Below are 25,830 nucleotides of genomic sequence, written 5' to 3'. Positions count from 1 at the left end.
CTTCCATCTTCCAGAGCATCCCTTGGGCCGCGTCCCTCCTCTTCCTCGCACCTTAGGAAACTGCCACAAGGAAAAGCTTTCAGGGCAGCCGGAAATTCCTTAGGATAACGGAAAAGGGGGAAAATGCTGCAAATCCTCTTCACGGGCAGCAGCGCAGCTCCTTGGGGATGCAGGGGGGATCCGGGATGGCACGGGGGGATCTAGTTGGGATTTTTTTCCCTGCCATTCACTCCGTTTCTCTTCCAAAACCAATGGGGGATGTGGAACGGGGCGGCTGTTACTGTCTTGCCCCATGGCCGCATCCTGGAGCACCGGCCATGCCAACCCCCGCCCAGCACCGGCACCAAATCCCGGCACCAAACCCAAACTTTGCACCCCAAACCCAAACCCCCATGGAAGAACCATGAGGACGCGGTTTCTCGTCACCCCCTTGGCCCACCCGTGCCGCTGGGCGCAGGGGGGAGCCTTTGGGGGGGGGGCAGGACGCGGTGGGGGTGCCCGGGTGCTCAGCGGATGCCGGCAGCTGCCTCGCCTCGAACTTCCTCCGCCGAAAACATCAAACCGCAGCGTGCGGCCGCGAGCGGAGCCGGGCTGCAGCCATGGCAGAGGGCAGGGGCGGTGGAGCCGGGCTCTTCGCCAAGCAGGTCCAGAAACACTTCAGCCGGGCACAGGAGAAGGTAGGGGCGATGCCCAGCCCCCCCTCCCCCCGATCCTTGATTTTTATTTTATTCTCTCCTTTTTCCCTGCTGCGGGGCTGAGGGGGTGGCACAGCGAGCACTGCTGGGCACCCCGGGTGCTCGCGGGGTGTTGATTTGGGCACGTCGGGGTCGATGTCCCCATCACTCCAAGGTGCTGGGGTTGACGTGGCCCCCAAGGCCCCACGGTGTTTTGGCGGCCACTGGATTCTCTAAAAATGGGCTTTTTCCACCCAAAACGCCTTCCGGAGGTGCTGGGGGGCTGGTGGGCTGCTGGCCCGGGGTCCCCGGGGCTGGCTGGAGGTGACAGTCCCCAGCGGGACCCGGCATGGGGACAGGCCCGGGGACGCCAGCGTCGCTGCACAGGAAGCGAGGGGGAAGGGCTGCGGAAGTGGGCAGAAACGGGGCGATTTTGGCAGTTTTGGGGTGGCTCCGGGGCATCCCTTTGCCCTGTAAAGCCAGCGGTGGTTCCCATTTTGGGGGCCGTGCAAAGCCCCCCCCACCCCCACCCCGCCAAACCCATGGGCCCTTGGGTTTCCTGGCTGGGGCTCGGTGCTAATTTGGGCTCCGGCGTGGCCGTATCAGCCCGGGCCAGGCCCCCGCCGCTTCCCGGGGGTTCACGCTCAGCCTGGACACCCCAAAGCTCCATCGGACACAGCCCTGGCCTCGCCGCGCTCCTGCCGGGGGGCACGGGAGCTGCCCTCGGCCTCAGCCCATCCTCATCCTCAGCAGCAGCAGCACCAGCACCCACAGCCCCCACAGCCCCCCACCTGGGTGCTTCGGGGTGCACAGGCTGCACCCGTGGTTCCGTAGGGTGCCGTGATGGGTCAGCACCCAAAAAGTCACCGTTTTCCACTAAAAAAATAAAAGCACCCAGGGAGGCATCAAATTTTTGCATTCCCCATCCAAACCCCTGCTGGCCCCTTGGTGCCCCCCCACGAGGGGCTCGGTGGGGGTCAGCCCTGCTCCCCACCCAGGGTAGCGCCCGGGGGGCAGCGCCGAGCCCAGGGCCAGTGGCTGGTCCCACGGCTCCATCTTTCTCCATCCCAGGTTTTGCAAAAATTGGGGAAAACAGTGGAAACCAAAGACGAGCAGTTTGAGCAAAGCGCCTACAACTTCCAGCTGCAGCAGGTTGCAGGGGGACGCGGGGAAGGGGGGGCACGGGGACACCCCCACCCCATCCCCTGGCCCCGCTGCCCCCTGGGGTCCCTCCATCCCTGGTGGGCTCCCGGGAACGGCTCCAAGCCCCCGGCCCTCACCGCGGTGCTTTGCAGAACGAAGGAAACAAACTCTACAAGGAGCTGAAGGGTTTCCTGGGCGCCGTGAGAGGTACGGAGCCGGGGGGCGCGGGGGGCTGCCGGGGCAGGTGGCTGCAGCCCGGTCTGCCTACCAGTGTTAATGAATAGTAGTTAATAAATAATAGAGACCAGATAATCGATGGTAGAGATTAAAGAATCGATGGTAAAGGACAGACGATCAATGGTAAAGATTAAATAGTCGACGGTAAAGATTAAATAGTCGATGGTAAAGGACAGACAATCGACGGTAAAGATTAAATAGTCGATGGTAAAGATTGAATAGTCGACGGTAAAGATTAAATAGTCGACGGTAAAGATTAAATAGTCGACGGTAAAGATTAAACAGTCGATGGTAAAGATTAAATAGTCGACGGTAAAGATTAAATAGTCGATGGTAAAGGACAGACAATCGACGGTAAAGTTTAAATAGTCGACGGTAAAGATTAAATAGTCGACGGTAAAGATTAAACAGTCGATGGTAAAGATTAAATAGTCGACGGTAAAGATTAAATAGTCAATGGTAAAGGACAGACAATCGACGGTAAAGTTTAAATAGTCGACGGTAAAGATTAAATAGTCGACGGTAAAGATTAAATAGTTGATGGTAAAGATTAAATAGTTGATGGTAAAGGACAGACAATTGACGGTAAAGATTAAATAGTCGATAGTAAAGGACAGACAATCAACAGTAAAGATTAAATAGTCGACGGTAAAGATTAAATAGTCAATGGTAAAGGACAGACAATCGACGGTAAAGTTTAAATAGTCGATGGTAAAGATTAAATAGTCGATGGTAAAGATTAAATAGTTGATGGTAAAGGACAGACAATTGACGGTAAAGATTAAATAGTCGATAGTAAAGGACAGACAATCGACAGTAAAGATTAAATAGTCGACGGTAAAGATTAAATAGTCGATGGTAAAGGACAGACAATCGACAGTAAAGATTAAAGAATCGACGGTAAAGAATAGACAATCGACAGTAAAGATTAAATAGTCGACAGTAAAGGACAGACAATCGACAGTAAAGATTAAAGAATCGACGGTAAAGATTAAATAGTCGACGGTAAAGGACAGACAATCGATGATAAAGAATAAATAGTGGTAAAGAACAGATGATGGACGGTAAAGAATAATCAATGGTCAATGATGATACATAATAAAAAATGATAATAAATAATTAAAATTATTTAATGATAAATAATGCAATGTAGTAATAAATAAACAATTCTCTTTCTGCGTGCGCTGGCCACGCCACAGTGATGCACGAGAGCTCCCGGAAAGTGGCCGAAACGCTGCAGGAGATTTACAGCCCCGCCTGGGACGGCCACGAGGAGCTGAAAGCCATCGCAGCTGTGAGCCCCCAACGCCCCCCCTGTCCCCACGGGTCCCCTTTGAGCCTGGGGGGGGGGGGGCGGTGAGCCCGGCGGGGGGGTCCCTGGGGATGCAGCCCAGCACGTACAGCTGGAGGGGTGGCGGGGGGGGGCACACCCAGGCGTTCCATCCTTGTCCCCCCCCGTTTTCCACCCCGCAGAGCAATGACCTCCTGTGGGATGACTACGAGGCGAAGCTGGCTGACCAAGCCTTGCGCCTGATGGAGAACTACCTGGCCCAGTTTGGGGACTTTAAGGTACCCACTGGGGGATGGGAGGGACGTGATGGGGCTGGGGGGCTGGGTTCTGGCTCACACACCCCCCCCCCCCCCCCCCAGGAGCGCATCGCCAAGCGGGGCCGTAAGCTGGTGGACTACGACAGCGCCCGGCACCACCTGGAAGCTCTGCAAAGCGCCAAGAAGAAGGACGAGGCGAAAATTGCCAAGGTCCAGCTTCTCACGGGACCCCTGCCCGGGGAAGCCCCCCACGGCCCTGGCTGCAAAGCCATGGCCCCCCCTTCCCCCCCCCCCCCCGCAGGCCGAGGAGGAGTTTAACAAAGCCCAGGCGGTGTTCGAAGACCTGAACAGGGACCTGCGGGAGGAGCTGCCGGTTCTGTATGGCAGGTACTGGGGGCGTCACGGGGGCTGGGGGCGTCACGGGGGCTGGGGGCGTCACAGGGGCTGAGGGGCATCGTGGGGCTGGGGGGCATCATGGGGGCTGGGGGGTATCACAGGGTCTGGGGGTCATCGCGGGGATGGGGGATGTCATGGGGGCTGGGGGCATCGTGGGGCTGGGGGGTGTCACAGGGGCTGGGGGTCATCGCGGGGATGGGGGGTGTCATGGGGGTTGGGGGCATCGTGGGACTGGGGGGTGTCACAGGGGCTGGGGGTCATCGCGGGGCCAGGGGTCATTGCGGGGCTGGGGGTGCGTCACAGGGGCTGGGGGGCATCACGGGGGCTGGGGGCCATCATGGGAACTGGGGGGCATTGCAAGGCTGGTGCCACAGGGGCTGGAGGGTGCCATGGGGTCTGGGGGGCATCGTGGGGCTGGGGGACATCACGGTCCCCACACCCAGTCACTGAGTGGGGTGCCACGAAGGCTGGGGGACGTCACGGGGCTGGGAGGTGCTATGGGGGCTGGGGGACATCGTGGGGCTGGGGGACATCACGGTCCCCACACCCAGTCACTGAGCCCTGGGCCTCGGGCTGGGCGCAGGTGCCAGCGGGTGGGTGCCCCTCCCCCCCCGGTGAGGAAGAAGTGGGGGGTTCCCCCAAAAGGCCACTGCGGGGAGGGGGGGCTGGTGGTCCCCAGGGACACTGGCCACGCGGCTGTGACAGCCGGGAGGCGGCAGCACCATCACCACAGCGGAGTGGCCCTGGGGACAAATGTCCAGGGCCACCTTGTCCCCCGCCAAGGGGTCATTCGCCGTCCCCATGCCCAGGGGACCCCGAGGGTGGGTGCTCACCGGCGGGGTGCTCAGCACCCCCAAGCCCCCCCCAGCCCCCCCGCTGTGTTCCCCCCCCAGCCGCATTGCCTGCTACGTGACCATCTTCCAGAACATCTCCAACCTCCGTGACGTCTTCTACAAGGAGATGAGCAAGGTGGGGGGGGCCAGGCAGCACCCCACAACACCCCTCCCCTCCCCCCCCCCACCTCGTAGCCATCGCTGGGTGCCCCCCGCCAACGCCCCCCATCCACCTCCAAGCGTCGCTGCTGATTTAATAATTGAGAGCAGCTCAGGGGTGTTTGGGGTGCTGCTGGGTGATGGTGGGACTGGGGAGGCCCCTCTGGTGGCACTGGGGGGGGCCCTCTGACCCGTTTCTCCCCCCATGTCCCCCTTCGCAGCTCAACCGTGACCTCTACGAGGTGATGAGCACGCTGGACAAGCAGCACTCCAGCAAGGTCTTCATCGTCAAAGGTGTCCCCAGGTAATGGGTGGGGGGCCGTGGGGGGCTTCCAGTGGCCAAATTGCCCCCCCCGGACCCCCAGACCTACAGATGGGCAAGCGCCGCCCGCCGCCGGGCTGAGGGTGCTTTGGTGGTGCTGAGTTAATTAACTGGGGCTGTTTGCTGATGGTGCTGGCTGGGGGAGCGTCACCGGAGCTGGGGCCACCACCATGTGTCCCCAGGGGTGATGCCTGTGGGGGGCTTAACCCCCGCTGTCCCCCCCCATACAGCAATCGGCGGTCGCTGGTCATCTCCTCGCCGGTGAGCCCCCCGCCCATGTTCCCCTGCCCGGGGAGGGCACTGGCCCGGGAGCCTGCGGTGGAAGCAGAGGAGGCGATGGCAGAGTCCCCTGCGGCGGGTGACGGTGCCACCGATGCCATCTCCAACGGGGAGCCGGGGGTCACCGTCCCTGGCCCACCCCCCGCTTCACCCGCCAGCGGTGGGTCCCTATCGGAGACGGCGTCGATCTCCAGCGAGGACCCCCCAGAGCCCGACCCCAGCCCCGAAGCACCGTCCCACGAGCCGGGGACACCGGTGACATCCGCGGGGCCACATGCCGAGTCCCCCACGGGCACCGAGAGCCGGGGTGCGGGGCCGGCGGGGGCTGCCAGCGGGGCGCCTGGGGGGGGCAGAGGCCATCGCCACCTCCCTGGCGTCGCTGATTTTATCCAAGGCCATTGCCCAGGCTGCCGGCACCGCGCCACCGGAGCCGGGAAGAGCTGGGGTGGGGGCGAGCGAAGCCCCGGCCACCGTAGGGGACCCCCATCAGCCAGATGGCACGGCCACCGACGGCGGGGGGCAGGCACAGCCCGGGGGGTCACCACCCCCAGCCCCGGCCAGCCCCGGTGATGCCCCCGGTCCAGCAGCGGTGTGCCCGGAGCCGTGCCCACACGGCAGTGCCACCGATGGGGACAGCGACTCCGAGGGCAGCGAGGGCAGCGTGGAGGTGATGGACATCGAGCCGCAGGTGGCCAAAGCACAGGTGAGAAAGTTCTGGGGCCAGCGGGCAGGGGGCGATGCCATGGTGGGGGCCGCATCCCTGCCCCGGGATGTTAAGGAGGTGCCCAGCTTGTTGGGGGGCACCTGGTGGGGCTGGGGGGGCATCACCCCTTGGATAAATCCAGCCCAGTGCACCGCTCCCCTGCTGGCAGATAGGGCTGGATCTGGCCCCCGGCACGGGGTGGGGGTGGGTGTCCCCCCTGGGGTCCCCAGCTGAGACAGATGCAGCAGCACCGCGGGGACCCCCTGCCCCCCCCCCAGCCAGACTCAGTCCTCCATGGGTCCCATTGAATGGAACCACACGGTCTCCATCCCCCCCCGGCTCAGCACCACCTCTGTGTGCCTCCCAGGAACAAGGCTGCGAGGGGACGCCGGAGCAGGACGTGAGCCAGGACCCCCCCCCCAGCACCAACCTCCCCCCAAGACCCCCTCGAGACCCTCACCCCACTGTGAGCGGGCACCCAGCGGTGCCACCAGATCCCCTTTGTGTAACCGTCCCGCGCATCCCACCCCCCGTCCTGTTGGAAATAAAGGCTGAGAGAGCAGCGAGAGGGGGGCGACGGTGCTGGCGGGGGGCAAAGCTCCATCCTGCAAGAGCCCCCCGGCTGGGGGAGCTGCGGGGGGCGCGGTGGGGTCTCACCCATGGGTGGCTCCCACCAGGGGTGGGAGGGACTTGTCCCGTTCTTCTTCTCCCCACGCACCCAGCGCCGCCGTGACTCAGGGCGAAGGTGTCAAGCCGGTTTCTCCAGCTCCCAGAAAACGCACTGCCATGCGGAAAAAAAAAAAAAAAAAAAAAAACAAAAACAACAAAAAAAAACCCAAACACACCCCAATTTTACCCCCACCCCACGCTGCAAAATTCCCTTATATCAAAGCAAAAGCCTGTCGCCGCGCTGGTGCCCGGTGCTGGGCTGGCTCCGCACAAGCCGGTGGGATCCCGGGGGAGGGATCCCGGGGAAGGAATTCCTGGATTTTTATCGCCGTTGCAGCCGGACTGGAAAGGTGAGGCAGGAAAAAGGCAACGCCTTCGCCTGGGCGAGACTGGGAGCCGCACATGGTGCCGGCACCGTGAGCCCCGGCACGGCGGGCGCAGGTAGGAGCTGGGGGGACACACGGACACACACGGGGCTCTTGGGGCCCCCCGGAAAATCCGCCCTTTCCCAGGAGGTCGGGGGGGGGGGGGGGGGGGGGTTGGGCTGCGTGGGATTTGCACCCAGAGGTAACGGAGTTGTGCGGTGGGAGATGCCCAAGCGCGGCGGGTTTCGGGGAGAAGCCGGAATGCGGGTCCTCAGCCGGGTGTTTCCCAGCTGGGTTCCAGGTGGGTGGGAAGGGAAAAGTCCGGATCGTCCTGCAGCGAGAGGCAGAAGGAGGAAAATCCATCGGGAAAGCTGAGCAGGGGGCAGGGGAGAGCAAACGCTCTGGGGGGACCTGGGGTGACAGAAGAGAAACGGGGACGAGCAGGCGGCAGGGCCGGTTTGCTCAACCCATCCTCCATCCCCTGGGAATAGGCACAGGAACTGGGACTGGGACTGGGACTGGGACTGGGGGGGCCATGAAGGCACCGCCGAGCATCCCCGGCAGCCGCCTGCGCCCCGGGGGGCGGGGAGGGCTCCGTGTGGGAACGGCTCTTGAGCGACTTGGCCTGGGAGCAGGAATGAGGAAGATGATGGGTGGGTGGTTTTTTCACAACCCCTGCGTCACTTTAAAAAACACATGGCGATCCGGATGGATCCCGTGCACGGGGGAAGTGACTCACCCCCTGCCAGCCCCCCAGCGCAGCCGCTGGATGCCCGGAGGCTCGGAGCTCGGCTGGATCCCGGCCCACCAAGGTAACCCTGGCCCTGCGGAATATCCCGTAGTTTTCCACGGCGTGGGGCACGGGGCAAATTCCCTGTTGGTTTTGGTGAGTTGCCTCCCATGATGGAGAAGCAGCGAGGGGGTACCCGGGCGGAGCATCCAGGGGTACCCGGCTGGAGCATCCGGGGGGTACACGGGTGGAGCATCCAGGGGTACCTGGCTGGAGCATCCAGGGGTACCCAGGCAGAGCATCCGGGGTTACCCGGCGGAGCATCCGAGGGTACACGGGTGGAGCATCCAGGGGTACCTGGCTGGAGCATCTGGGGGTACCCAGCTGGAGCATCCGAGGGTACATGGGTGGAGCATCCAGGGGTACCCGGCTGGAGCATCCGAGGGTACATGGGTGGAGCATCCAGGGGTACCTGGCTGGAGCATCCGGGGGTACCCAGCTGGAGCATCCGAGGGTACACGGGTGGAGCATCCAGGGGTACCCGGCTGGAGCATCTGGGGGTACCCAGCTGGAGCATCCGAGGGTACACGGGTGGAGCATCCAGGGGTACCCGGCTGGAGCATCTGGGGGTACCCAGCTGGAGCATCCAGGGGTACCCAGGCAGAGCATCCGGGGTTACACAGGCGGAGCATCCAAGGGTATGTGGGTGGAGCATCCAGGGGTACCTGGCTGGAGCATCCGGGGGTACCGGCTGGAGCATCCGGGGGTACCCAGGCGGAGCATCCGAGGGTACACGGGTGGAGCATCCAGGGCTACGTGGCCGGAGCATCCGGGGGTACCCGGCTGGAGCATCCGGGGGTACCCAGCTGGAGCATCCAGGGGTACCCAGGCAGAGCATCCGAGGGTACACGGGTGGAGCATCCAGGGGTACACAGCCGGAGCATCCGGGGGTACCTGGCCAGAGTATCCTTCCCCGGGATGCAACGTGCCAAGCTTTGCTTCCACGGTCACCGGCGTTTTGATGCTGAATCAAGTCTTTAAATTGAAGATTTGGTTTAAACCTTTGCTGAGTCCCAGGATTGTGCAGGCGCTGTGGGCACGGCACGAGTTTGTATTTCCCACCAGCGATGCCCAACGCTTCCCGAGGCTCCCGGTGGCACCACTCCCTTCCCACCGAGTGGCACCTTTTCCTCTTTCCTCTTCAATCCCAGTTTTGAGGGGTTGGGGCCTTTTCACCCGTTTTTTGCTTTGAAGCTGCCGGGGGGGGGGATGGGTCCGCTCAGCTCCTGCCACACGTGTCGCCCCCCCTCCCTCCCCCCGACACCCGGCATTGCTGCCCGGTGGGCATCACGGCAGAGCTGGGTTTGGGGCAAAAAAAGGGTTTAATGCAAAGCTGGATTTGAACGAAAAACTGGGTTTAATGCAGAGCTGGGTTTAAAGCAAAAATCATGTTTAAAGCAAAAATCATGTTTAATGCAAAGCTGGGTTTGAAGCAAAACTCATGTTTAAAGCAGTGCTGGGTTTAAAGCAAAAACCATGTTTAAAGCAAAAATCATGTTTAATGCAAAGCTGGGTTTGAAGCAAAACTCACGTTTAAAGCAGAGCTGGGTTTAAAGCAGAAACTGTTTAAAGCAAAGCTGGGTTTGAAAGAAAACTGACTTTAAAGCAAAAATCATGTTTAAAGCAAACCCGTGTTTAATGCAAAGCTGGGTTTGAAGCAAAACCCGTGTTTAAACTGGGTTTTGAAGCAAAAACTGTTTAATGCAAAGCTGGGCTTGAAGCAAAACCCATGTTTAAAGCAAAAATCATGTTTAAAGCAAAGCTGGGTTTGAAGCAAGAACTGTTTAATGCAAAGCTGGGTTTAAAGCAAAATCATGTTTAATGCAAAAAGGGTTTAAAGCAAAACCCGGGTTTAAAGCAAACCCATGTTTAATGCAAAGCTGTGTTAATGCAAAGCCGGGTTTAACGAGCTGGCAGCTCGTGCCAGTTGCTGTGTGGACAGGGCCAGCGATTTGGGGTGCCGGTGGGTGGGGAGGGGTCCCCCCTCTGTTCCTGCCGCTGGGAAGGGGGGAAACTGTTTTCCCAGCATCCCACCTCTCCACGAGCGTTCGCACTCCAGTCTCGCTGCAAAGCCAACCCCACTGCGGTCGGGGAGGTTTTGAGTCCTGGGGGCACCGGGAGGCCACCGGGGCAGGGCCAGACCCCCCGAAATTCATCCTGATGCCAAAATCTGGGAGGTCACGTCGGGGTTAGCATCCCCCAGCCTGGTGAGATGCATCCTGGCGGTGCGGCACGGCTCCCAGCTCCGCGGTGCTGGCCCACTGCCATGCTCCCGCGGGTCATTTCCCACATTTATTTTTAAAATTTTTTTTTCTTTCTTTTTTTTTTTTTCCCTCCTGACATCTAGCGGCACCACGTCCCCGCTGAGGCGCTGAGTCACTCGTGCCGGAGCCATTGCAGAGCGCGGTTTTTGGGGGGGTTCCCAGGGTTGCCCACCCCCCTCGGGCTGCTTTTTTCCAGGGAAAACAAGAAAACGTGACCACAGCGGCGGCATCAACGGCAGCGGCGGCATCACCCTCGGGATGCTGCCGGGAGCATCCGCACGGATTCACGGGCAGTTGGAAGCTCTGGAAGTTTGAGTGACCTGCAACCTCCCCGTCAGCCCCAATAAAAGCTCCGCTTTAATTAGCGCCACAGCTCTGCTTTAATTAGCTGGCGGCTGCACCCTTCGGGGGGTTGCGGGGGAATTTATCACTTTGATTCTTTTATTTTTTTTTTTTTTTGGTAGTTCGGAAGGAGCCCAGAGCTTCGCCTGCAGGAAGCTGATGCGATGGAGGCTCAGCACCCTCGGAGCGCAGGTGAGCGCAGCACCGTGACCCTCGGCGAGCCCTCGCCCGTGGCCACCGTGTGCCCCGGCTGGGCTCAAACCGGGCTCAGAGCCGGCTCAGCACCAGCCTCACCTTCTCCACTCTCCCTGTTTGCTGAAGAGGAGCTGACAACCCCCGTCCTGAAGAAGGCTCACACCCCACCGCTCCACGAGGACGCCAACACAGCGCTCATCGCAGGTAGGGGCTCCCCGGGCCACATCCAGCCCCGGCACCGCGCGGCGGCTCAGTACCGGCTAAACCCGGCTCCTCTCCCCGGCAGTTGTCATCACGCTGGTGTTCCTCACCCTGCTGACGGTGCTGGTGGTGATCATCGTCTACCTGTACAGAAACAAAGGCAGCTACCTCACCTACGAGCAGCCGGTGGCGGAGCCCGACGTGGCGCTGCCGATGGAGGATGCTCCAGCCAAGGAGAAAGAAGAATATTTCATCTGAGCCGCCGGCTCCAGCACCCACCTCTCAGGTCCCAGTCGCTCAGTTCCTTGGAGTTGGGGATCTACAAGCTGCTTTTTCCCCCATTTTGTTTTTTTTTTCTTAATTTATTAAGCCAACCATGAAAGGAAAAATCGACAGGTGTGTGTCGGAGCTTTGCGGAGCCGGGGCAAGGAGCGCAGCAGAGCCGGCACAGCCACGCTCTGGCTGCCCCCATCCCCCACCTCCTCCCTTCGGTGCTTCCTAATACAGACCCGTGACCAAACGCTCCAAGAGTCGCTCATGTTTTCCCTTCCCTTATCTCACACCACAATGAAGTTATTCCGCTGATGATTTAGGGGTGGGTTAATTAGCCTCCAACTTACCCACACTAAGGTTAAGCACACATGTAGCACAGCCCGATGGATTGTGCGACTCGGAGCCCCATGGCACCCTACGGATGTGGGGATGCTCATCCCTGCTCCGAGAGGCATCCGTAGGCCGGGATGCTCATCCCTGCTCCGAGAGGCATCCGCCAGCCGGGATGCTCATCCCTGCTCCGAGAGGCATCCGCCGGCCGGGATGCTCATCCCTGCTCCGAGAGGCATCCGCCGGCCGGGATGCTCATCCCTGCTCCGAGAGGCATCCACCGGCCGGGATGCTCATCCCTGCTCCCAGAGGCATCCGCCAGCCGGGATGCTCATCCCTGCTCCAAGAGGCATCCGTAGGCCAGGATGCTCATCCCTGCTCTGAGAGGCATCCGCCAGCCGGGATGCTCATCCCTGCCCCGAGAGGCATCCGCCAGCCAGGATGCTCATCCCTGCTCCGAGAGGCATCCGCCGGCCGGGATGCTCATCCCTGCTCCGAGAGGCATCCGTAGGCCAGGATGCTCATCCCTGCTCTGAGAGGCATCCGCCAGCCGGGATGCTCATCCCTGCCCCGAGAGGCATCCACCGGCCAGGATGCTCATCCCTGCTCCCAGAGGCATCCGTAGGCCGGGATGCTCATCCCTGCTCCGAGAGGCATCCGCCAGCCGGGATGCTCATCCCTGCTCCGAGAGGCATCCGCCAGCCGGGATGCTCATCCCTGCTCTGAGAGGCATCCGTAGGCCGGGATGCTCATCCCTGCTCCGAGAGGCATCCGCCGGCCGGGATGCTCATCCCTGCTCCGAGAGGCATCCGCCAGCCGGGATTCTCATCCCTGCTCCCAGAGGCATCCGCCAGCCGGGATGCTCATCCCTGCCCCGAGAAGCATCGTGAGATGAGTCACAGAGCAGGTTTGCTTCACCCAGCAGGCAGGGACACCGGCTTTCCTCCACTTTTGCTCCGCGCAAAGATGAGGCAAGAAGCAGCTCGACGTCCCCCCTCGAGGGGCAGCTCTTCCTTGAAACCAAACCCGGAGGGGAAAAAAGAAACAGCCCAAACAGGAGGAAGTTCATAAAATAGCAGCAAAGAGGAAATATGTGAAGAAACCCGAAGGCTTGCGGTGGGCGGGAGCCAAGGGGTTTTATTTGAGGTCTGATGCAAACCTGCTACTTCGTTCAAATTTTCAAAATAGTCTTTATTCTACTTTTTTTTTTTTTTTAGTATAAAAAAATCCACAAGTTAAGTGCACCACAGTGTATACAGAGAGAGACGTAATGCTGAACGTTTTCATAACAGTCAGTCGGATGGTTAAACACAACATATACAAGACACAGATTTAGATTAAACTGAAACCTCGAGATAAAATATATTTGAATCTGATATTTTTTCGTCAGAAAACAGAAACAAAACAAAACCCAAAACATTGAGGATCCCTGAAATATTCTTCTTAACCCTACGAAGACTTCATTATACCCAAGTCATTTCTGAAGTACGTGTCCGGAAAACCCACGACCCAAGCTAATTTGTGTGTTGATTGACAGTTGTTACACACCCTCGGGCAGATGGTGACCAGCCCCTCTGAACAACAGCCTGAAGGAGTTTTGGTGTCAAGACACCAGGTTGAGTTTCAAAAAAAAAAAAAAAAAAAGAAAAAAAGAAAAAAAGACGTTTGTTTATTAAGCGTCGTTCTAAAAGCCTAGTTAGCATCGAATGAAAGGTTCAAAGATGAGTTGCATTGTGTTTCTGGCACCAAAGCCTGGCTTTGATTAGATCTAATGTGCAAAGAAATCCAAGATTACTTGGAGTGTATAAAAAAAAATTCCCATGATACACGCCAGCCGCGTAACTTCCCAGAGGGAAACGGGGGTGACCGTGAGCACGGGGTGCTCCCAGGGATGCGCTCTCCCGAGGTCAGGACGAAGGAAGCGCGGCGGTGCCCTCCCAAGTTTTGCCTCGCTTTTCCAGCCAGCACCTTTGCTTTTGGGGAGGGGGAAACCTGGGGGGGTCACGGCTCTGGGGCCAGCGGTACCGGCATGGCACCGGCCCCGCTCCCTCGCCCTCCCCACAGCAGTGTTACTCCGGTGAAACGAAGAGGCAGGACTGCCGAGCTCACGTTCACACTGTGAATTAATTAATCCCCCCCCCATTTAAACAGCGGCGCCGCTACCGTCACCAGCGTCCCTTGGCTCGTTTTCGGGTGCCTGCAGGGTCGGGCACCAGCCCGGGGAGACCCCTCACCGCTGCGTGTCTCATCCGCGACGTCGGGTTAATATGGACTAAAGCAGTTACATCGTGAGAAGTGCTGACAGTATGTGATGTCTTTCCTTACACAAATGGAGCCCCCCCCCTCTCCCCCCTTCCCCTGCCTTCTTCACCAGATAGTGTAGCCGCCGTCTGAGCCTCCCAGGAAGAAGTTGCCCTTCCGTTGCGTCACCAGGACGTTGGCTCCCTGCATGACGGCCAGCTGGGCGGCGTTGGGGGGGCAGCCGGGCGGGGGGGGGCTGCAAAACAGAGAAGGGGGAGGCGGGAGGACAGCTGAGCCCAGCGCCATGGCAGGAGCTGACACGCCGCCGCTGCGGGCTGCTGGGACCCCAAAACCTCCCCATCCGCGTCCCCATCGCTCGCTGCCGGGACCCCAAAACCTCCCCATCCTCATCCCCATCGCTCGCTGCCGGGACCCCAAAACCTCCCCATCCTCATCCCCATCGCTTGCTGCCGGGACCCCAAAACCTCCCCATCCGCGTCCCCATCGCTCGCTGCCGGGACCCCAAAACCTCCCCATCCTCATCCCCATCACTCGCTGCCGGGACCCCAAAACCTCCCCATCCGCATCCCCATCACTCGCTGCCAGGACCCCAAAACCTCCCCATCTGCATCCCCATTGCTCGCTGCCGGGACCCCAAAACCTCCCCATCCTCATCCCCATCGCTCGCTGCCGGGACCCCAAAACCTCCCCATCCTCATCCCCATCGCTCGCTGCCGGGACCCCAAAACCTCCCCATCCTCATCCCCATCGCTCGCTGCCGGGACCCCAAAACCTCCCCATCTGCATCCCCATTGCTCGCTGCCAGGACCCCAAAACCTCCCCATCCACGTCCCCATCACTTGCTGCCGGGACCCCAAAACCTCCCCATCGCTCGCTGCTGGGACCCCAAACCCCCCCCATCCGTGTGTCCCCGTCACTTGACAGGGTGACGGAGCCCCGGAGCCGATGGGAGACGCTCGGCCATGTGCTGCCCTCTCGCCTCGGAGAGCTCCCACGGGGCTTTTTGCCTGCGCAGAGGAGCCCGTGGGCTGTAGAACAAGAATTTCACGTGGCCAGGAGCCACGGGGGGAAAGTCCAGGGAAGCAGGAACCTCCCGCACAAGGAGAGGCCAGCTCAGTGTTTGGGGGCAGAGAAAATCAGGTGCCTCCCTCTGACGCACGTTATACCACGACCCCCAAGCCAAACTGGGGCTAGTACTGGCCCAGTGAGGGATCCCCAATGAGGGATGGGGTAAGAAACACGTTTTTTCTCAGAAAATAAAAGGACATTTCTCCCCGGCTACCACCTGCAACCCTCCAACGCCAAAGCACACGGGGTTTGGGGGGTACGTTGGTACTTACTGGGATGCTGGGTGTTCCGCCAGCCCCAAACCTCGCCCCAGCATCAAAGCCACCTTCCACAAGGACCGTTGAGCCAGGAGGGTACATGGGTCCCACGGGGTAATACGCCATCGGGACCGAGGAGCTGATGGGACCCACGGCCACGGACTGGGCCACGGGCAGGAAGACAGAAGCGCCCGGGTACGCCGCAGACATGGTGGGCACAGTGGCAGCCCCCAGCGGCACGAAGCTGGGGCGGTAAAGCTGGTGGGGTAAAAAAAAAAAAAAAAAAAAAGACAAAAATAAAATAAAAGCCATGCAAGGAACCTGAGCGACTTGTTCTTTGCGCTCAGCATCACTGTCCCATCCACTGTCACCCTCCTCCTTGCACGAGGGTCATTTTTTGCCCACTGGCTGCACGAAGCCATCTAAGAGATAATTATCCGTATTATTTGTGGCTAGAGATGAGCGAAATTTATTGTCTTAACGCCAGGCGTGGCTCCGAAGGTTCGGCACCGGGTAGTTCCCATCTCCCACCAGGATGCTGGGCGCCCACCGCTGATACCCGCGGTGAGCGAGTCCCCCGGGGCAACGAGAAGAAAAAAGAAGTTACACGGAGGAGCGATGACTTGGTTTTTTGTAATTTAGGAGGGGGTCTCAGAAGGCAAGAAAGCTTTTGGAGGAGCATCCCACCTCGGAGTAAGCCGGAGGGGCGTCCGTGTAGGGCGGCGGCTGCGGGAGCGGCACGGTCTGGGGGTACACCGGGGGGGTGGCAGGCGGCTGTACCGGGAAGGACGGCGGCGTAGGGTATTGTCCTGCGGGAAGGAGGAAAGTTCAGCCCGAAGCCGCCGACCAGTCAGTTTTGATTATTCTTAATTCTTTGGAAAGTCCCGTTTGTTAATTATCACGGCAGCCGCCCATGGGTGTCCCCTACCCTGCTCCCTCCCCCATCCTGGGGTACCCCCCACCCCTGGGGTACCCCCCACCCCTGGGGTACCCCCTTCCAGGGTAACCCCCCTCTGCTGCCAGGATGGAGCCCATTAAGCCACGGCAGCCCCCCCCTGGGTACCCCCCCATCCTGGGGTACCCCCCACCCCTGGGGTACCCCCTTCCAGGGTAACCCCCCTCTGCTGCCAGGATGGAGCCCATTAAGCCACGGCAGCCCCCCGTGGGTGCCCCCCCATCCTGGGGTACCCCCCACCCCTGGGGTACCCCCTTCCAGGGTAACCCCCCGCTGCTGCCAGGATGGAGCCCATTAAGCCACGGCAGCCCCCCCTGGGTGCCCCCCCATCCTGGGGTACCCCCCACCCCTGGGGTACTCCCCCTGCTACCAGAATGGAGCCCATTAGGCCACAGCAGCCCCCCCTGGGTGCCCCCCCCCCCATCCTGGACCTTTCAGGGGGTCTCAACCCCCTCAGCTGCACCCCACACACACACGTTGTCCCCTGGGGGGTCCCCCTGACCCAGCTGCCCCCCTCCCTCCCCCCCCAGTTACAAAGGTGTCTCACTCACTCCAACCTCCCCCCACCCCCCGAGCCCCCTCATGGCACCTGAGAGACCCCCCCGCGGGGTAGGGGCTCCCCACAGCCCCCCCATTGCATCACCCGGGGGGGGGGGGGGTGTCCCCTTCTATTACGTCACCCAGGGGGTCTCCTGCACCTTGCCTTCTGACGTCATCTGGGGGATCCCCTACGTCAGCAGGGGGGTCTCTCCCATCGCAGCGCCCTCCCCCAACTAACGGGGTCCCCCCTTACGTCCTCTGGGGGATCCTACGTCAGCAGTGGGGGCGGGGGGGTCTCCCCATCTCAGCGCCCCCCCCCCCCCCCATCTAACGGGGTCCCCCTTACGTCACCCGCAGGATCCCCCACGTCAGCGGGGAGGGGGAGGGGGGGGGTGTCTCTCCCCCCACCTCGCCCCCCCGCACGGCGTGGGGACCCCTCACCTCACGCGCGGGGGTCCCGCCCCTCCCCCCGCCCGGCACTCCCAGGGTTAAAGGCCTGGCCGAGGCGCGCGGCTCCATGGCGACCCGCGCTCCCGCCCCCCCGCCCCGCTCCCATTGGCCGCCCGGCCCCGCGCGGTCACGCGCTGCGGCGCCGCCCTTAAAGGCGCCGCGTCCCGGGGCCAGGGGGTCTGGGGGGGGGGGGGGGGGCGGGGAGGGGGGCGGTGTTGGCTGTCGGTGGCAGCCGGGGGGACGGGGGGGGGGACGCGCCCCCGGCCTTGCCTTTGCCGTTCATGGCGGCGGCGCTGGCTCCGGCGGCGGCGGCTCCCGCTCTGCCCGCGCCCCGCGCGCTTCCTGCTCGGTGTCACCGCGGCGCTGCGGGGGGGGGGGGGGGGGGGGGAGGGGGGGGGGCGGGGGGGGCCGCTGGGCGGGGCCGAGGGGAGGGGGGCAGGAAGCGGCAGCCGCGCGCAGGCTGCGTCCTGACGTCATCGCGCCCTGGGGGCGGGGCTGCGCGCTCTTAAAGGGGCCGTGCGAGGGGAAGGGGTGGCGCTTGGGGGGGTGGTGGGGGCTCAGGTAGATCCTGGGGTAGGGCTGGAGTAAGGGGGTGGGAGGTGGGTCTCAGGCGGGGCGGGGGGGGGGGGGGGGGGGGGGCGGCGGCGGCGGCGGCGGCGGCGCAGGTGGCCCTTATTGCTGAGGTGGTGGGGGTCTGAAGGCCTGGGTGGGACCTTTACGTAGGCCTCAGGGTGAAGGAGGGGCCCTGAGCAGGGTCTGGGGGGGTCTAGAGTGGAGGGGGGGGGTCCCCAGGCAGGAGTGGGGAGCAGGCAGGGCTGTGGGGTGATGGGGGGCCCTAAGCAGGGCCTTGGGGGGGGGGATGACAGGGGGAGGATGGGGGGTAGGTGGTCCCTAGAGCTGAAGTGGGGGGGCCTCAAGCAAGGCCTGGGTGGGAACTTTAGGTAGGCCTCAGTGTGAAGGGGGGTGCCCTAAGCAGGGTCTGGGGGGATCTAATTTGGAGTGGGGGTCGCCAGGCAGGAGTGGGGAGCAGGCAGGGCTGTGGGGTGATGTGGGGCCCTAAGTGGGGCTGGGGGGTTGGGGGTGGCAGGTGGCCCCTAGAGCTGAGGGGGGGGGGGGTCTGAAGGCCTGGGTGGGACCTTTAGGTAGGTCTCAGGGTAAAGTGGGGGCTCTAAGCAGGGTCTGGGGGGGAGGGGGGTGGGTAGACAGGGCCTGCACTAGTGGGGAGGCCCCAGGGGTGAGGGGAGCCTTAGGCGGTACCTCGGGGGGAGGTGGTGTCTCTGGGTAGAGCCCAGTGCAGTGGGGGGACCCACAGGGGTGAGGTGGCCTCTAAGTGGGCTCCCACTGGGACCCCCGCTGCTCTCCCCCGCCCTAAAGTAGCGGCTAGACCTGAGGGGGGGCCTGGGCAGGGCTCGGGGGGGGTGCCCACGCAGGCATCAGCATTGGGGGGGGACCATAAGCAGGGTCCAGGGGGAGGGGGGTGCCACCCATCCACCCCATAGGTGAGGTGGGGGTCCCCCAGCGTGGGCTAGGGGCAACGTGGGGTGCCCCAGCCCCCAGCAGGACCCAGCCCAGCTGGGTTTCCTTTCCAGGGCCTGGGCCAGCACTGGGCAAACTGGTGGGCAGGGCAGCCCCCATCCCCAGCTCTTCCCCTGCTTCCTCCCGACAGCACCCAGCGAAAGAAGCTGCCTCTGAGCTCGTGAATAAAAGATCAGTGGAAATGGTTGGTAACCTCCAAATATTGTTAAGCTTAATTAAGCCTTAAGGACTGTGTGAAGCATCAGCAGGCGGAGCGGCTCGTTAGCACGGTGGCTGCGCCAACAGCCGGTGACTGCAGCTCGAGCTCCGGGTGATGTTGGTTATTCTAAACCGTGTCTTTGCGGTGGTTGGTGAAGCCCCAAGTCCTTCCCAGGGTCCTCCACAGGACCCCGTTTTCTGCCTCCCTGCGGCAGGGAGCCCCTGGAGACCCTCCTTTTGGGGGGCAGCATCCCACAGTGGGACCCGTTGCCTTCAGTGGGGTCTCGCCCAACACGGAGCACATAAGGAACCAGTTCCTTTGGGAAGTGACCGTGGTTTCCCCTTTCCATTAAGTGTGGCCAAAACGCTGCCAAGAAGCTGAAGGTGCTGGCAGGCGCCTGCATTTCTCGGGGTTGTTCTCCCCCTTCCCACCCCCAGTTTCCCTTCATCCAGCAGCACAGGAGAGATTGAGGGAAATAAACCCCCTCTTTGATTCAAGTGCTTTTTTTGCCTCGTATTTATACAAATATTAGGCAAATCTGTGTTTGCAAGAGCAGGTGCTCCCCACTCTTACACCAGCCCTGTTCAACAAAGCTGGGGTGTCTACGTCTGCTTAAAAACATTGTGGGGTTCAAGGAGGAGCCTGAGGCTTCTCCTGACAGTCTTAAATGAATTTGGGGTGAGTTACGGGGCCTTAAATACTGTTATAAAAATCTGTCGCAGGTGTCACCCGCTGCAGCCCTATCTGCCGGCAGAAGGTGCAGTTGGAGGTCCAGAGCTGTGCCTAAAGGTATGATGCAGTCCGGTGGTTCTACCCGTAAAGTCATGTTTAAAAAAAATAATGTATATGTATGGCACTGAAAAGACCACAATAAAGGTTCCCCCTTACAACGTAAAACCCCCCTCCCCCCCCCTTTTTTTTCATGCATGTGATTTTGATAAACTTTCTGGCTGCATTTTGGCCGGAGTTTGAGGGTACAACTCTTTCAAGCTCATTTTCAGGCATCTCAATCAACAGTATCATTGTTCTCTTCCCTATTTAAGTGAACTTCTCATGAATAATGTACCGGCTGCCTGATGAATATGCACGTTGGCTGGTGTGCCTGGGAGGGCTTCATCAATAATTCATGCCTAGAAAATGTTCTTCACCTTGCTGCGCAGGAACCATTAAAAAAAAAATATTTACCCTTTAAAGTGGGAGAGAAGGTGGGTGGGAGTCTGCCCACAGAGATGTGGAGTGAGGTAGGGTGTGAAGTGTGGTGACAGTAAGAGAAGCGGGGATGCACCTCCAGGAGGGGGGAAGGTGGTGTCTGAGGCGGTGACCCCTGATTCTTCACAAACCCCAACGTGCAAAGCCCTGGAGCTTGCCGGCACTGCTCGGGGTTAAGCCTGTTCAACACCTCCTGGCTTCAGACCCTGGTTTATTCTAACAAACGGCCCTTTTCCCACTTTTTCCACTCTGCTGTTATCGTTACACAGAAAACTTCCTCGTAAAGGAAGAGTGGAAACGCTCTGTGAGGCGGCAAAGGCGAGGAGAAAGTGTTTTCATGCGGTGGAGCCAGGCTCTCCAGAAGGCACCTGCTTTCAAATCCCTTGGGACTGTTTTTATTTGTATTTTTATTGCTGATTACCTCCTTTAAGGGCCTCTTGGGACCCCGTGATTGAAAAAAAAAAAAAACAAAAAAAACCCACACCCTCCAGTGAACGTCAAAAGCTCTGAAAAATCGGCTCACGTGTCATCTTGCGGCCCTCAAAATGGAAACCTGGAAAAGTGGAGGCAGTTTCTGGACGCCTGGCTGGGCGCCAGCGGACTTTGCTTCTCACGCTGGGGGCTTCTGAAAGGCAAAAGGGGGACGGTCCGCAAAGAGCCCGGTGACACACAAACCAGATAAAAGCGTCAACGGCAGAGCCTGCGTTCTCGGGTGAGTGAAGGGCCCACGCTGCAAGTCCTTATTCATACAAGACGGAGTTATTTAACCCTGACCAGAAGCGGAGCTGGCCAGGATTATACCCATTCTTTGCTACTTAACGTAGCAAAAATAAAGTAGCGGTAAAAATTCAGCTGATAGCGCTGGTCTTGCGAGCAGGGACGTGTTGGTGAAACTTTACTCATGTGAGTAATCACCATCGAGAGGTACTTTGAGGCAGTGAGCACCCTGTGGGTGTAGGGCTATAATCAATTACATAAAAGTAATGAGTAAGCAGTTGTTAATGACTGGATTGATACCTTCCACCTAGGGAAAACAGTCTCCTTCCTTCTCCCACCACCGAAACAGGCAGTTCCGTCGTTGGCTTTGCCAGAATGGGATTTCACCCGGTGCTACAGAGTGGCCTGAAAAATCCCACAGAAATTTTAAAGCCTGTTTGCAGCTTGAAAGGGGAAAAGCCAGGCTGGATCTATCGCAGCACCAACAAAACCAGTGTTAAATCTCCGTGCAGCCTTTACACAGCACGTACTTAAGCTCAGGTTCAGGGAAGTTTGTGAGCCACCGGAGTTGCTTTGCAGCACAGAAGCCAAAATAAAGTCCTGGCTTGTTTTTTGGGGCACTTTCAGCCATTTAAGTTCTTGAAACAGCTGGAATAAGCTGGTTTGTGGCATATATGTTCCTTGCAGGGCTGGAAACCTTTCTGTAGCAAATCAGATGTGCCAGGAACCGCAGGGTCAGGTGCAAACCCTCCTCTGACCCGTCGCTGTGTGTGATTAGAGCAGCCAAGTCAGCAAAAGAAGCGTGGACAAGAAAGCTGCAATATTAATTTGGTCACCTACCAAGAGTTCTCATCGGCAGAGCAAGCTCTGGAACAAAGGACACATTCTTGCAGTCAGCATTTTAGTTTTGCCAGCTATTCCTGTCAAACAGTTAATTAAAATCCCCCTCCCCTTCCAAATAAGCTATTTTCCTGAAGAAAAAAAAAAAAAAAAAGCTTTTCAGCACTCATAAAATCAATTCCTCTTCAAGAAAAATTAAAAATGCACCGTGCACCCTTTTCCCCATATGCATTATATTAACCAGTATGCCAATGTATGTAAATGAGCCTGAAATTCAACTAGATGGAAGTATTTAAATATTCATAATCACAGTACAGCATATGCAAACCAGGCTCTCAGCAGAATTGCGCTGCAGTCTCCAATAACAGCTGTACTCGGGCAAAGATGCTTTAACATCTCTAATTCGATTATTAATGAAAATGTGGTCAGCGCTGGCTGCATATTTGTTAATATTCCTGCCTCAGCGTTAACCCCTGCCAGGCGTTAAGCACTGGCTTAATTCCTGTTGAATCAGAGCGCGGGCTGCGGCGGTCGGCGCTAATCAGCACTAAATATTATCATATTAAGTTGGGACGCAGCGGCTAGGCTAGTCTAAGTGACGTTAATTCACGAAACCTTTCTGTGCAGGCAGGAGAGGACGTGGGATGGATTTAGAAGAACCTCACGTGGTATTTACACTTCTTAATTGTTGGGTTTTGGGTTTGTTTGTTGGTTTTGTTTTTTTTTTTTTCACAGGGATGCCAGTTACATCCCTGCTAATGTATATATATTCACTCACGGCTGATGGGAAGAGCGCTGTGGGAGCAGGTTGTGAATATCTCATCACGAACTCCGAAAGAGGTGTGTTGCGAGGCAAGGATTTCAATTAATCCGTGAGCTTTTGCCACAAAGATGGGTGGTGCAGTTCTTTCCAGCTAATAGGGATGGGAAAGAAGTAAAAATAATTTGGCTTTATCAAGCCGTGCTTGTTTTTAAGAAGTGCCAATAACTGAGATGTCACGTTGGAGTTTTTGTCCCTTGCCACCCCCCCCCCACCCACCCCCTGGCTCTCTTTTTTTTCCTGCCAGGAGATAAGAAGGAAGTTACAATTTTAAAATTGTAAAAGACACAGAATGCAAGATAATAATATGCTCCGTTTCCTTTCTTTTTAATGATTCCAAACAAGCTATAATTGGTCTGTAAGTTGGCCTGAAAAGCTGCAGAATTGCACCTGTGCTTCTAATGAGCTTTGCAATTACAGAAATAGTTTTCTTCCTCCTTTTAATTACGTATTGACAAGGTTAAAGTTGCACCTGAGTTGCCTTTATGGTGCTGATTTCCTCATTCCTTCGCCTAATCCACAAAAAAAAAAGTCCCTCCGAGCTGACAGACGGATCCCCGGGACTCATTCATGAGCGGCATTTCTCGCACAAGCCTGCGTGATCGCTCCTGGAAATTAAAATTACCGACAGGGTTCAGAGAGGCTCTGGTAGGTTCTCCCCTCTCGGAGACACCCAGAAGCAAATCCCATCCTCATCTCGTGAACTATTATGGTATGTTTCTTGGTTTACAACCCCCCCCCCCCTCCACTAGAGCAGCCCTGCCGTCTGCCAGCTTGACGCTCAAACTTTGCACCGTGGGTGAGCCAGCCGGAGTTGTGGGCAGCCGTTATCCCGGTTATCCCCGTTATCCCTGCAGGAAGGCGCCGCTGGGGGCGAGGTGGGTGCCAGCAGCTACGTGCAGCCTCATTTTTGGCACCCCGCGGGGGTCCCGAGGTCCTGGATGTGCTGGTGAGGGAGCAGAATAAACTGAATTTTCGAGGCGTGGGGTCAACGGCCCCCCAGATTTGAGCCCGAAGGAGGGCAGGAGCCTGTGGCTCCCCACTCACCCCAGGGCCGTGCAGCCCCCCAGGCTCGGATGAGACCCCGGTGCGGGGCTGGGATGCCGGCTGGCGTGCGGAGCTCAGCCTCCTGCATATTATGCTGGGAGGCTGGATCTGGAGCTAATGCTATGCCGGGAAGATGGAGCGTCTTGAATTATTACTGTGGCTTCCCCGGGCGCTGCTCCCGCCCAGGCCCCTGCCTCCAGCTCCCGCGTTCGAGACTCGGGATGGGTTTTGGGATGGTTTTGGGGATGGTTTGAGCCACTTCGGGAAAAGCCCCCAGCCCGGGCAGGTAGCGGGTTGGGCACCGGGGCTCTGTCTTAAGCTGCAACCCCGGAGGAAAGTGGATAACGGGGAGGGGGGTGAAGGGGAACAAATTGAATCCTTTGTGCTGCCCCGGGGTGGTTCACGTTAATGTGATGATTAATGTATTAATTTATGATGATGAAATGCTGTATTAGGGTTTTGATGAGCCGGCTCGGAGCTGGGGTCAGGAAGGCTTCTCCAGGGGTGATCTTGTGGGGTGCAGAGCCAGGGGCTCCCCCCAGCACCTACCGCGGCAAACTGGGGGCGCAGCTGCTTGGGGTCTGCAAAGGGTGACCCCAAAGCTGGGGGGCTGCTGCTGGGAATGGGGCTGGGGGGGGGGGGCTTCAGGTTTTAGGCAAGTCAGGTATTTAACAGGGCTGGGGGTTTGGAGACATTGGAGGGGGAAGGCTGTGGGTTTCGGGGGTCCTCAGCACTTTGGGGTCTGGGACTGGGTGCGTCTGGGTTTTGGGGGACCAGAGTCCTGTGGAGGTTTGGGATGGGGGGCGGGGGGGCTCTGGCTTTTGGAAGGGGTTTGGCTCCAGTGTTTGGCTTTTGGGAGTTTCTGGGTGTGCAGGATGGGATTTGAGGATCTCTGGGATATCAGCTCCGAGTTTGGGGTGGGGGCTTCCAGTTTTGGGGGGGGTTCTGGGTTTGGGAGAGCTCTGGATTGGAGATGCCTTGGGCTGGGAGGTCTCCAGGCTGGGGGGTGCTCCTGTTATAGGGGGCTTCAGGCTGGGTGTGCCTCCAGTTTGAGGGGGGTCTGGGCTGAAGTGAGTCTGGGGGAACTTCAGGCTTGGGGTGCTCTTGTTTTGGGGACTTTGAGGAAGCTCTGAGCTGGGGGGGGCAGGTCTGGTTTGGGGGAGTCACAGGCAGTGGAGCTCTGACTCTGGGGGTCTCAGGGCTGGAGGGGACTTTGGTTTTGGGGTCTGGGGGCTTGAGGGAAGTCTGGTTGCAGGACCTTTGGGCTGAGAGCTCCGCTTTTGGGGGTCTGGAGGGCGCCCTGGTTTTGGGGGTCTGGGGAGCTTTGACTTTGGGGGTCTTAGGGCTGGAGGTGGCTCTGGTTTCAGGGTCTTGGGGGGCTGTGGGCTAGGGGCTGCAGGGGGGTCTAATTTGCGGATCCTGGAGCTGGGGAGCTCAGATTTGGGGGTCTTGGGGCTGGAGGGGGCTCTGGTTTGTGTGCCGGAGGCTGGAGGAGCTTGGCTTGGGAGGCTGGGGGGGGGGGGGGGCGTCTGATTCGGGGGGCTGGGGGTTCTCAGGTTTTGGGGTCTCAGGGCTGGAGGTGTGTCAGGGCAGGGGGTCTGGCTTTGGGGTCTGGATGTCTGGTTCAGGGGGCTGGGGGTTCTCAGGTTTTAGGGTTCAGGGCTGGAGGGGGGGGTCGGGGGGGGGTGTCTCTGGCTTTGGGGTCTGGGTGTGCCTAGTTCGGGGGGCTGGGGGCTCAGCTTTTGGGCCCGGGGGGGTGGGTGTCTTTGGGGCTGGGTGCGTGTGTTTGGCTTTGGGGTCTGGGTGTCTCTGATTCGGGGGGCTGGGGGGTCTCAGGTTTGGGGGTCTCAGGGCTGGAGGGGGCCAGGGTGGGGGCTCTGGGTTTGGGGGCCGGAGTGTGCCTAGTTTGGGGGGCTGAGGGCTCAGCTTTTGGGGTGGGGGCGTGTCTGGCTTTGGGGTCTGGGTGTCTCCGATTCGGGGGGCTGGGGGTTCTCAGGCTTTGGGGTCTCAGGGCTGAAGGGGGGGTCGGGGTGGGGGCTCTGGCTTTGGGGTCTGGGTGTCTCCGATTCGGGGGGCTGGGGAGGTCTCGGGGCTGGAGGAGGGGGGCGGGGCGGGGGTGCTGGCTTTGGGGTCTGGGTGCCCCTGGTTCGGGGGGCTGGGGGCTCAGCTCTAGGGGCCGGGGGGGTCTCCGGGGCCGGGGGGGGTCC

The 25,830-nt window shown here is 59.5% G+C and overlaps 4 protein-coding genes across 5 annotated transcripts in view; 3 read left to right on the top strand and 1 right to left on the bottom strand.

The window, feature by feature from the left end:
* The first annotated feature begins 540 nt into the window (after positions 1 to 540).
* On the top strand, positions 541 to 6,856 carry BIN2 (bridging integrator 2). Its single transcript, XM_040581182.1, has 11 exons — positions 541 to 677; positions 1,746 to 1,826; positions 1,970 to 2,024; positions 3,254 to 3,348; positions 3,528 to 3,623; positions 3,705 to 3,812; positions 3,904 to 3,989; positions 4,892 to 4,967; positions 5,212 to 5,294; positions 5,543 to 6,294; positions 6,662 to 6,856. Exons 1-10 carry the CDS (start codon positions 600 to 602, stop codon positions 6,159 to 6,161), a joined length of 1,377 nt encoding a protein of 458 aa, XP_040437116.1. The 5' UTR covers positions 541 to 599; the 3' UTR covers positions 6,162 to 6,294; positions 6,662 to 6,856.
* Positions 6,857 to 7,775: 919 nt separating this feature from the next.
* On the top strand, positions 7,776 to 11,403 carry LOC121081879 (small cell adhesion glycoprotein). 2 transcript variants are annotated; one of them, XM_040581187.1, is made up of 4 exons: positions 7,776 to 8,140; positions 10,847 to 10,916; positions 11,046 to 11,123; positions 11,206 to 11,403. In XM_040581187.1, exons 2-4 carry the CDS (start codon positions 10,889 to 10,891, stop codon positions 11,376 to 11,378), a joined length of 279 nt encoding a protein of 92 aa, XP_040437121.1. In that variant the 5' UTR covers positions 7,776 to 8,140; positions 10,847 to 10,888; the 3' UTR covers positions 11,379 to 11,403. The 2 variants fall into 2 exon arrangements, with proteins under 2 accessions (XP_040437121.1, XP_040437120.1); XM_040581186.1 differs by lacking the exon at positions 7,776 to 8,140 and having other exon boundaries at positions 9,624 to 10,916.
* A 1,490-nt stretch (positions 11,404 to 12,893) lies between these two features.
* On the bottom strand, positions 12,894 to 17,627 carry DAZAP2 (DAZ associated protein 2). The gene is made up of 4 exons (XM_040581165.1): positions 17,526 to 17,627; positions 15,998 to 16,119; positions 15,326 to 15,568; positions 12,894 to 14,219 (listed from the first exon to the last, which is right to left on the bottom strand). Exons 1-4 carry the CDS (start codon positions 17,536 to 17,538, stop codon positions 14,091 to 14,093), a joined length of 507 nt encoding a protein of 168 aa, XP_040437099.1. The 5' UTR covers positions 17,539 to 17,627; the 3' UTR covers positions 12,894 to 14,090.
* Positions 17,628 to 18,710: 1,083 nt separating this feature from the next.
* POU6F1 (POU class 6 homeobox 1) overlaps positions 18,711 to 25,830 on the top strand; it is a 32,868-nt gene continuing 25,748 nt past the window's right edge. Inside the window, 4 exon segments of the mRNA XM_040581164.1 lie at positions 18,711 to 18,975; positions 19,713 to 19,779; positions 20,631 to 20,911; positions 22,492 to 22,596. The gene's annotated coding sequence lies outside the window, so the exon portion shown is untranslated.

This window comes from Falco naumanni, assembly GCF_017639655.2.
Source record: "Falco naumanni isolate bFalNau1 chromosome 20 unlocalized genomic scaffold, bFalNau1.pat SUPER_20_unloc_1, whole genome shotgun sequence".
NCBI classification, from domain to species: Eukaryota; Metazoa; Chordata; class Aves; order Falconiformes; family Falconidae; genus Falco; species Falco naumanni.
Note: the sequence above shows the minus strand (reverse complement) of the source record. Positions and strands in the feature narration are given on the sequence as shown.

What these genes read in the sequence shown, in the direction of transcription:
- BIN2 (XM_040581182.1), top strand. Translation starts at nt 600, where the DNA reads ATGGCAGAGGGCAGGGGCGGTGGAGCCGGGCTCTTCGCCAAGCAGGTC. An exon ending in CTGCCGGTTCTGTATGGCAG is followed by an intron (nt 3,990 to 4,891) that starts GTACTGGGGGCG and finishes TTCCCCCCCCAG; the next exon opens with CCGCATTGCCTGCTACGTGA. An exon ending in TCTACAAGGAGATGAGCAAG is followed by an intron (nt 4,968 to 5,211) that starts GTGGGGGGGGCC and finishes CCCCCTTCGCAG; the next exon opens with CTCAACCGTGACCTCTACGA.
- LOC121081879 (XM_040581187.1), top strand. Translation starts at nt 10,889, where the DNA reads ATGGAGGCTCAGCACCCTCGGAGCGCAG. An exon ending in TCAGCACCCTCGGAGCGCAG is followed by an intron (nt 10,917 to 11,045) that starts GTGAGCGCAGCA and finishes TGTTTGCTGAAG; the next exon opens with AGGAGCTGACAACCCCCGTC. An exon ending in CAACACAGCGCTCATCGCAG is followed by an intron (nt 11,124 to 11,205) that starts GTAGGGGCTCCC and finishes TCTCCCCGGCAG; the next exon opens with TTGTCATCACGCTGGTGTTC.
- DAZAP2 (XM_040581165.1), bottom strand. An exon ending in CCCCTCCGGCTTACTCCGAG is followed by an intron (nt 15,569 to 15,997) that starts GTGGGATGCTCC and finishes TTACCCCACCAG; the next exon opens with CTTTACCGCCCCAGCTTCGT. An exon ending in GCGGAACACCCAGCATCCCA is followed by an intron (nt 14,220 to 15,325) that starts GTAAGTACCAAC and finishes CTGTTTTGCAGC; the next exon opens with CCCCCCCCGCCCGGCTGCCC.